Below are 10,801 nucleotides of genomic sequence, written 5' to 3'. Positions count from 1 at the left end.
CCCACTTAGTATGCACCGCCAAGGCAACTATCCCAAAAAAATTTTGTCAAAACAATACCTCGGCCACACATGTGAGCATTATCGTTCGACCCTGGTTTGTTTTGCAGTTGGCGACGACGGTGTCAACGGATCAGCAAGACTTTTTCAGGACATCAAGATTGATAAATTATTATTATGAAAAATTTACGCAAGACCTCAAGACATCAAGTTTTATGAACTCATTTCAACTATCTTTTCAAAGCTTATCATCAAAGTTTCAAATAAAAATTTCTTTTCGTTACTCTATTAAATTCATGAATGGTTATGTGTGTGTTTCTTTTTTTCTCTCTTTATTTCTTTCAATTTCTAAGCGGGACGAGTCATGTCAATTTGAGGGCGCGTTATGCCATTTTTTTTCTCCTTTTTCTAGTTCTCTTTTTCTCTTTTTTTTTCAAACAACTTAGGGGCAATCATTGGGATTTTTTTTAGAAGGGGAGGGATGTAAGGGTTACATAGAGACAGATACACATAAGGCATGGCTGTAGACAGGTACACATTATAGTTGTCAATCCGCCCTAGCTCCAGAAGACTTCTTCTTCACCGAATACTCTTCGGACGGAGCTAGGTGAGCATTATCACATTTCACTTGTCTTTTCTCTTGTTGTCTCTTTCTCTAGTCTTGTTAGTTGTGTCTGATTCATTCCTCTTCACCGAATACTCTTCGGACGGAGCTAGCTTTGTGTCGTAAGGAATTATAGAGCCGGGTTTTAGAATACGTTGTCGAGCTACCAGCTCTTGAGCCACTCTGAGTGAAGACCTCCTTCAGGAGTCTTACAGTAGTCAGTTTGTCCCTATCAGATAGGTCTTGTAAGATTGTCAAGATTTGCTTCTTATAACCCAAGGAAAACAAGATAAGAAAGCCGTTGTGATAAAATAACCCGCGCTTCACAAGGGTGTTTGAAAAGTCTTCTATTCACTTTCAATATTAGAGACCAAAAATAAATTTCTCGATCCATCAGGAGACTGTGTCAATGTAGGTCTTCCAAGCTCAGCCATTCCGTCATACTGCATAGTCCAAGTCCTTGATTCATAACATATGTTAAAAAAGTAAAATTCAAAAAAATTATAAACTGTTTTCGAAATCAGATGAGCTTCAAAAACTAACTTTGATATTGGGCCCCACCCCCTGGGGTCTACAGTGAAGTCGGCACCTCGCCTAGATATCACACTCGCCTAGATATCACAGTCAAGCGTGCTTCAAATGCTTGTGTGTTTGAGCTGGGAAGATATAGCAGTACAGCAAAGTCCAGAGATGATCCCATAGGTTGACAGTTGTGGCCAAAATGGTTACAGGGGTTTCCATATCATTAGTGAAAAATTGAAATCACTTACAGGACTCCGTCACGCGCCTCACGATCCTCCTGCAGCGTCAATAACAATTTGTTTGTTTCAATCCCCGAGCTGAAAATACTTCCTGATGAAGTTGTGTCTCGGGATTGAGAGCGAGTATGTGTAAGATCCACCTTTCCATACTGGAGCCATCTGGTCAGAATTAACTCGGAGATGATGAAGAGGCAGACCACTTACGGCATTGACACCAAGCGAGAGGCCAAATGAAGTATCTCTACCCCGATGCACTGTAGTAGGTTCTCCAGTCGTGTGAACAACTCCTTGACTAGGGTGAATTGTCTAGGGCGGAAAAAAGTGCGATTGAGCTCTGATGTCCTGGATGTTGGTTGAAATATAGCAAGCAAATAGGATGGGATACCTTAATAATTGGATTTTGACTGCCTGGATCCGTCGGTCCGGGAAACAATGAAAGACTGATTACCACGTGTTTGATCCTTGCATGTGGGCGACTAGGATGGGAAACGGTTCGAAAACCTGCCCGGGAAGATTCCAGGCATCAACAATTGACCACAATTGATCGTAAGGGGAGGGCTGTCCCGCCAGTTTTTTTTGTCCAATGAAAAATGTAATGACAAACCTAATAAACAGCTTCTATAACCTAATATATTCTCAGTATAAAGACAGTGAGTCTTAGTCACCAGCAGTCTTGTGATTATAAATTAAAACATCTATCAGTAAAACACTTTGAAGCTCGGTGTCACGCTAGTTGTGATTGAGGAATGCTCACCTGCTCGTGCCAATATCAACGTCTGCAATCAGATCTTCTTCCGGCGGTATTCTGCAGCACTTTATCCAAGGTTGTCTTAGTGCCGCAACCCTCCTCGCCGTGTACTTTTCACCCACCGATTGACCTGGCAACCACCGCTTTCTCTCATCTAACCAGGTTGGTCGCCATGTGAAGACTTCAAACGTCTCACTGAGCGGCTCAAGAGACGAGGGGATTGAAGTGACATGAGAATATCGAGATCCTGATTGGTCAACTTCAAAATGTGATTCTGACATCGGACAAGCGCGCAGTCCTGGGTCGCTTTCATCGAGAGGAGGGTTGATCAAATGCTTGGCTTCAGCGTTCTCCGCCACCGAGGTCACGCTGGGACTTATAAGGGATTGGGAGTGACACTCGGGATTGGTATATGGTAGACCCTCCGCAGACTGCGTGTTGAAAGAAGGCATCACGCCAGAGCTGGAATCGTGGTCAGGAGTACTCATGCTCGTATAATGTGCAATAGTGAATTTAAAGGGAGAAAACAGTATTGATTGGACTTCAAATTGAGAAAGAAAGTACGGATGTGACTGTTCTATTAATCTATAAGCGTAAACGTAGAAGGTTCCCTGAGACTTGGAGAGATGGAATGTGATCGAGAGTGAGACTCTTTTATAGCAGAAGATCAAGACCTATACGTACAAACTGTTTTCAAGCCTAGAAGTTGAAGTTGGTACACAGCAACCTGTGAGATGAAAGCCGCATCACAGCAATTGGGTGAAGGTTGGTCAGCTCTCCGACCAAAAGTCCCAGTACGGCCGGCCCATGCTTTAAGTGCCATTTTGTCCTAGAGAATCGGCGGGCAAGCCTGCAAGGGGTTTCCGGCCACATCCTTGCTTTCTCACAACACAATTCACTCCCCAATTTATCATGAAGGACACGCCAAAGCATATGTCAAATTTGCTTGGCGTCAAGACCATAGTCCCACACAAAATACTACCTACAATCAGGACCGTGGAAAGCTCTGGTTGAGGTTGCTATGAAAAACCAGGAAAAACCTTACCATTTTTCAGACCAAAACAAGAAAGTGGAAATTTTTCGGTCAAAACCTGACCATTTCATTAGGTACCTCGAAAGAAAAAAGGGAGGCACTGGGTTCTATTTGCCTAGTAATTTGGTTTTAATTGCATAGTAGTTTAGAGAGAGCATATCAGTTGGCATAAAGCATAGTAGAAAGAGAAATGAATAGATAGTAAAGACAAAATCATTGCATAGATAAGTTGTAAAGAATCAGTTACTTTCAATGAGAGTCAACATGATTGTTTCTTTGAGACTTTAATTTTGAGACTTTGTCCTCATACCGGCTGATCAAATGTTTGGTATGAGAGCCTCCCAACATTTCTCTGATAGCCATTGGGATTGAGTAGCAACCCCCATCCACAGACATAAAGTTGCAGCCAGTCAAAGGTCGAAAAACATAAGCCATGTCTGTTGCATGCACAAGTGCAAAGGTCGGACCATCTCTGCGGTGCGGACAAGTTGACAGGGCAACCGGAAAAGCTGGATCATAAAATAAAATGTGGATAGAAATGTGTGACAACTCCTTTCAAGAGGTTTCAATGTTGCCAAAGCAGTGTTTCCCACTTTTGTGCTGGTAAACAACCAGAGTGCAACCCAAATAAAGAACCTACAGATCAATGAAAGCATCAGCATTTGTTCAATCAAAGTATTGTGGTTATACAGATGAGACTGGCATGATTTTTGATGTTTATCACAAATTTACCCGGCTCAATTGTGTTCTGAGTGCTGATGATAGTGATGATACCACTGTAGAACTCTTTCAGTACACAGCTGAAAGCAGAGCCAAGAAGGGGAGGAATGAAGACACAAATCAACAAACACACACAATCAAATTAAGAGAAATAAGTCTTGAGATGGTGAATTGAAAGACTTCAATCAAAGAAAGAAATGCCCTTCTTAAACAGGGACTTTGATTATCAATGAATTAAATTTAAGACCTTCAAGTCTTTGGATTAATAAGAGCCAGGCTGAAATAGGACAATAACTTCAAAAATAGCACAATCTAGGCGCACTCAGGCACCTTACAAATGAGCAAATGAGCTTACAACTCAACAAGAAATTAATTAAAAGATGAATAAGGGTCTTATTATTATAAAATTCCAACTCTCATTAGTTGTTTACCTGAATGATAATAATAAAAGATAAAAGCTTATTCTAAAAATCTAGTAACTATTTTTGCTAACTAAAAGGCTCCCAAAGGGAAAGAAAAAAGACCCTTGACTATATCAAAATTGAAACACACACAAAAAAAGAAAGTAAGACAAAAACAACCCTCAAACTCGAAATCCACCTTCAAACAACTTTTTCACACACAATTCATTGAACAACCCCCAAATTAAAATTGATAAACATCTTCAACTCACCCACATGTATCATTCACAAATTTTCAAGCACACATTTATCATCAAAACTGAGCTGTTTACCACAAAAACTGAAAAATCCGCCAATTTACCCTTAAAACCTGAAAAAAGATAAGAAATAGGGACTGTATCAAAAATCTGAATAGACAGAAAAAAAGGTCTGCTTCCGCTCTACAACTTTGCTCAGCCAAGCTAAACTCTAACTCTATTGGTTGTACCCTTAAAATGAAATTCGATTTTATGTGAAAATACTCGAAATTGAATTTACCCAGTTTACCACCTGATATTACCACTGATAATGCTGTATATGGTTTATAATTGATTTTTCATGCTCAGATGCGCCCATATGATGCCTTCCACATGATTTACCCTCTAAAAAACTGATGTAGTACATTTGAAATAAAGTCTCATGATTGAAAATGGAGCCTTTTATGGAATTTTGAAAGCCATTTTCGAGTTTCAAAATCATCCTTTTCATTTGTGATTTTGTATTTGCCAATATTGGTGTTTGATAATCTGATGAATTTATAATTCAACACCAATCCCTACTTGCTTTTTCAGTTTACCACCCCAGTTTACCACCACCCCAGTTTACCACCATCTGTCTGAGTTGCTGGATTTTCGAAATTCAGCCTTATTTAAACCCATACCTCAAAACCATGATTCCTCTACACATAACTTGTTAAAACCATACACATCTGTAACCATGACTTTTTAAACCCATAAAATTCGAAATTTCAAGTTTAAGCCTGTACACCCTATGTAACCCATACAACATTCAACTACACATAACCTCTAAACCCATAAATTCGAAATTTGACTTCATTAGGGGTTCTCAAAGTAGACCCGGTTTGTAAAAACCCGGTTGACCCAGTTGACTTTTTGGCTGTGATCTGTCAAAAAATGTCAACTCGATACACAAGGTTACTGCCAAAAAGCAACCGGGTCAACTGGGTTTTCTTGAAACCGGGCCAACTTTGAGAACCCCTATTTTACACTACACCTCATCCATCAAACTACATAACCCATAAAAAGAAAAATAGAGAAATAAAAATATAACACTTCACATAATAAAACTTGACATATATGATCAAACTAAATAAGATAAAAAATAAAAAATGAAAATTGAAAATTGAAATTAAGTAAAGAGAGAAAGAAAATGAAAAAAAGAAATGAACTAAATAAAGAACTAATTTAAAAACACATTATTGATGTAATGTTCTAAAAAATGTAGTTTCTCGTATTTTAAAATGAAAGTTAATAAAATAATGGGGTTACCCCAATTCTGATTTCCACACCACCATCAAAAAGACCTTGCAGGGTTTCATATCCAAGGAGCAATGTTCTGTTCAGTAATCCAGCCATGTTTAGCTTCACATGGATGTTCCAACAATGTCTATGTTTGCCATAAGAATAAAAGTTTGTTTGACTTTTCATGTGGACCGTGATGATCTTATAGCATGCACTGGGATCAAGACAACCATCTGTGTTGGTAGAAGCTACGGCCACTTGTAACTTGACAGCATTAAATTTAACCCGGTCTTGCTCATTGCCCTTGTGTCTGTGAGATTGACTGTGGTGTTTTTCTCAAAGATCAACCAAAGCCTTATTGTGAAGCTTTCAATCTTCAATCAAGCTCCAGATGTTCTTTTGGGTACATTGTTTTGCAAATATGGTGAAGATTGATTGTGTTCAACATCTGTAGATGAAATCCAATTCAGTCACAGTTATAATTGAAGCATAGACAGAACTTACCTGGGTTGAGGAGCCTAGATATAGACATGGCTGCACTCTGGACTGCTTCAGAATTGATGTTCTCATCTAGCTGATTGAGTTCTGTTCTTTGCCCAACATGGCAGCCACCTCCAATGCCTGGTCTTCTGGACAGTTGCTGGGTCTGTAAGCGTAGGTGACTTCATAATCTTTGGCAAGACTTTTGGATATATCTGAAATTTTGTGAGATGAGGTTTGTCAACTTAGCCTTGGTGTATCAGAAGTAACAAACTACTCTAAGATGCACGTACCTCACTTGCTTTGGATTCAGGAGATAATGAAGACTCTGGGGAAATAGTATCAATAATCTCATCTTCAGATAGATCCAGATGTCCCATTCCGGCAAAGTGAATAGGGCTGTTTGCTTGTTTGCTGGCAATTGCTAGATTGTCAGAGATCTTAGCATTTGTAGGAAAGTAGCTGAGTGATTTGGTGTTCAATCATGTGGGCTCCTGTCAAATCTGATAACCTGCATGCACGTGTTCTGACGGTGCCAGCTTCATCTTACCCATTACAATAGTTTTTATGACTGCAAAGATCTTGGGGATCATAAGGTGAGTGTTGAGAACAATTAATTTTTCAGAAATAATCTGCATCCATCCAAAGATATGTTCACAAGCTTTGCTGCCATGCTTCAAAGGCAAGAAAGGGATTTCTGAATAGTGTTGACAATGTGATATCATCAAGCTGAGCAAGCTTCATGCAAGAGTTTTGAATATCTTGAAGCTTTGAGGGGATATTCCGTTAGAGTCTGTTCGGCTGCCTTTGACCTTGCTGGCATAGACTTGCAAGGTGTCTGCCTGCGGATCTGCAGGTAGACCATGTCTGCCACAAGGCATGTACCAGGGTTTGGTGCGTTTGGTACACTCGCCTTGAAGTGTACTTGACCTTGAAACTTATGGGTTTTCTCCCTTTGCAAAATCCAATGTTGCGCTCCTGGTTTCAGGTCTATGGGACTAGTCAGGTCAACCTGCAAGATTCGACCAAAACGTCAAACCTGGCTGGTCAACAAATTTGGCTGACCGACCTCAAGGTAGACGCCTCAAAGGTCGACCACAGCTTCTGTACCAAACAACAAAACTTCAAGTGTACGTTTCAAACTGCTTCAAAGCGTACGCCTCCGGTTTTGGCTTGGTCAACCTGCAAGGCCGAAGGCAGCCAAACGGACTCTTATTCTTCATGCTCATGATACTATTGGGCTCATCTTGATGTCTCTTCAAGTGATTTTCCAGCATCACATGGAAAATTTGGTGGTCCATGCTGATCTGATCCTGTCTTGATGACTAATTTCTTGGTTTAACCATGCATCAGTCATCTCTCCAAAAACAAATAATAGTAATAAGAGACCAGGCAATTCTGGCTTAGAAAGTGAGGCCTCAAGAGTCTACCAACTGAATCTTTGAAAAGCTTGGCCATTGTCTTGCTTGTGACTATCACTGACATCTTTGGTAACTAAGGGACTATATGGCATCTGAAGGACATGTACCAACTGTTGAATGCATGAGTAGTATTTTCCTAAAGCCAGGAGTTGGGCACCAGAAAGAAGTTGATTTGCTGTGGTCTTTTTTGCATGTTCTGGATCTTGTACACCTACAATAGGTCAAAGTGGATTACCAACAAGTAGAACTCTGATATGTACATCAAGACTGGCTTCTTCAAAAGTTAAGAATTGGGTTTTCAACATTGCAAGACCTGCTTGTGCCGCAAGCTCCACAGGAGCACTGTTGCCTCCAATTGAAAGTAGATTGATACCTGAAGCTTGTCATATATTTATAAATTCCTTGTGCTGACATAGAATATTACCAGTGTTTTCATTAGCAGGGGTTGCAATGAGAGCTACCACAAAAGTGGGTACATTTGGGGGTGGAGCTCGTAATGTGTATGCTTGAATCTTGAAACACCAAGAATTGTCACCAGATGATTGACTAACAATCATACACAGATCAATTCATGAGCTCACCTTGCCACACAATTGATCTTCTTCACTTATCTTTTTCACTAAATCAGCCAATTCTTCAGGGGGTCCAAATAGGACATCACCACCTTTGGCTCTGACAAGGAATACATTGTGATGATGCAGTGTTTTGACACACACTGTCTGATTGGAAGTGCCAACCACAGGTCCTGAATAACCAAGATCTGAAATGAACCAAGCAACTTTCCCAAAGTTGATGAGTTTGAGTCCATCTTTGAGTTGCATCCCAGTTTTTCCACAAATCATACGTTGACTTCAGGCTGTGCTTCCTGCAAAGTTGTGATTGACAAGACCCAGAACACTTGTGCTCATTGCACCAAGAGTGGTGAGGCAATCGTCAAGGCCAGAGTTATTTCACATTCCTTGTATCAATTTTCCTCAAGATTCTTGCTCAGCTTGAATGGCTAAAGCTTCAATGAAATCTTTGACAGCTCCTTGATTTTGAAGAAGTCCTTGACAGGCTGAGATTGAAAGATGGTACATGAAATCACCCCAATCACGTTGTGACAAGGCTTCAATGGAATTGTTTAGGGTATCTAGCTCCTTGTGCTTCATCAATTTAGCATGGGAGGGATCAGCACAAATGATGAATTTCAGAGTGAATTTGATATTGTTGTCTAATGCATACATCATATTAAGTGCTGTTTGCACACTTTCCAGCCCTTTTAGTTTCTGAGATTCATCACAGAAAACCAGCTTGTTCTTCTTGCTACACTTTACTGGTATAGTACTTGGACAAGATGGTGAGTAGAGAGTGTTGCAATTGGAGAGTTGCTTATCCACATTGAACATGAATTGAGAGCAGCAATTAGGTGAGCTTTCTGATCTGCTGTCAGGTTGATTTCCCTTGCATCCGCACCAAACAGCTCTTGTAAGCAGTGGCCCAAAATTGGAGATAGTTCAGAAGTTTCATAAACTTGAGGTACTTGATTGAGTCTTGTGAGTTTGACATCTCATAGCCCTTCCAGTTGAGATTTGTTGGTTTTTGTTACATCCAAGGCACAGGCAAGCTTAGAGGGTGTTAAGGACACAAACAGGGTTCTCAAAAAGGGTTGAGGCTTGTAGTCTCTGGGGTTCTGGATTCACTATGTAGATTTTCAGATGGGGAAGACAGCAATGAGTGACGTGAGATACAAGCAAAAGTAGTCTTCAAACATGTGACATGTGATATCTGATATGTCACAGGTGTTTCCCTGTTATGTCTAGATCATAGCATTATCTCCCCTTTTACGCCTAAGCTCCCTCTTGCAAGCTCTGTGTTCTTGCCACAGGAAGCATTAAAAAACCCTGTGGGAAAAAGCTTGCCCTCTCGCTCCTATTTCTCCTATGTCTTGATGTTGCTTGTGGATTTTTCATTTTAAATTCATTTGATAATTCCATACTATGTTTTAAATTATCTTCCTTTTCCCATGAATTATGCTCTGAATTGAAATCTTTTCAACTTACTAAGTATTCAAGCTTATTTCTTCTCTTGCTCCTGTGCAAAAGTTTGGATACTCCCCACTCCCCATGCTTTTCAATATAAACTGGTTTTGGTTTAACTTGTTGTTGTTCCTTGATAGTGTCTGGAAGATGTTTTCTAAGCAAGGATACATGAAAAACAGGATGGATCCCTCTCATTTAAAGCAGTAATGTCAGTTTATAGGCAGACCTCAAAATCTTTTTGATAATATGAATTGTGTTCCCAGAGCCCGCGGAGGTACCCTACCTTCCATTACTAGGAAGTGTGTGACAAAGGTAATGGGTGCGAGCTTGAGAAGACTCATATGTGACAGGTGTACGTACACATGTCACATAACAAATGAGCCGAGGATGTGGAGTAGAGAGAAACTCAGTTTTATCTCTCTACCTCTCCACACCACCTCTCTCATAGCTCGCACTCTGAAGATCCTCAGAGTCTATTTTGCTCTGAATCTCACTTAATTTTTTGAACCCACCCACCACCCGGGGTCAAGAAGTCAATATTCTCTGGCGCTGTCCTCATGTCGCAGGGGTCGGGACTGGGGTAAGGTTGATACCTAAGACCCCTTTCCCCCAAATCCTGGGACCCACCCCAAACCACAACCAGGTAGGATGCTGGCCGTATGGTTGGTATTGTACAGATTGTGGTAGGACGGATCCTAGAGATAGAACACTATTCGGAGAATCTACTCGAGAGATTCTCCAGAAAGGAAGAGACAATCTAATTCCCTTAGGAGGATAGATTTCCTACGGTCACAGAAGTGCACCTCAGAATTCAAAATACACCTGACGAAGAAATGGATTAAAAGGTCCCAGCCACTTATCATATAGTTTTGGGTTTGGCCTGGTTGTTGAAATTTTCTTGCTACTAAGCCACACTGGATCACCAACATTCCAGTATGTTGTTGGTTGTGTGTGTTTGTCAAAGTGCGGTTTTATTTCCTCCTGTGCTCTTTTCAAACATTTCATCGGTTCAGTTTGTACATCATTGGATACCCTCATCCTTTCCTCCACTGCATTTGAGCATTGTGCTACTGAAGGCACTCCTCCAATTGATGG

General features: G+C 40.6%; 1 protein-coding gene across 1 annotated transcript; it reads right to left on the bottom strand.

Annotated features, from left to right (window-relative positions):
* Nucleotides 1-1,007: 1,007 nt before the first annotated feature.
* Nucleotides 1,008-2,598, bottom strand: MELLADRAFT_102895 (uncharacterized protein; the record flags this gene model as incomplete). Its single annotated transcript, XM_007405565.1, has 5 exons — nt 1,008-1,044; nt 1,372-1,511; nt 1,567-1,668; nt 1,748-1,838; nt 2,117-2,598. 5 exons carry the CDS (start codon nt 2,596-2,598, stop codon nt 1,008-1,010), a joined length of 852 nt encoding a protein of 283 aa, XP_007405627.1.
* Nucleotides 2,599-10,801: the final 8,203 nt, after the last annotated feature.

The sequence above is a fragment of the Melampsora larici-populina genome (genome assembly GCF_000204055.1).
Source record: "Melampsora larici-populina 98AG31 unplaced genomic scaffold MELLAscaffold_4, whole genome shotgun sequence".
Classification (NCBI taxonomy): Eukaryota; Fungi; Basidiomycota; class Pucciniomycetes; order Pucciniales; family Melampsoraceae; genus Melampsora; species Melampsora laricis-populina.
The sequence above is the reverse complement of the archived record's forward strand: the minus strand, read 5'-3'. Positions and strand labels throughout refer to the sequence as shown.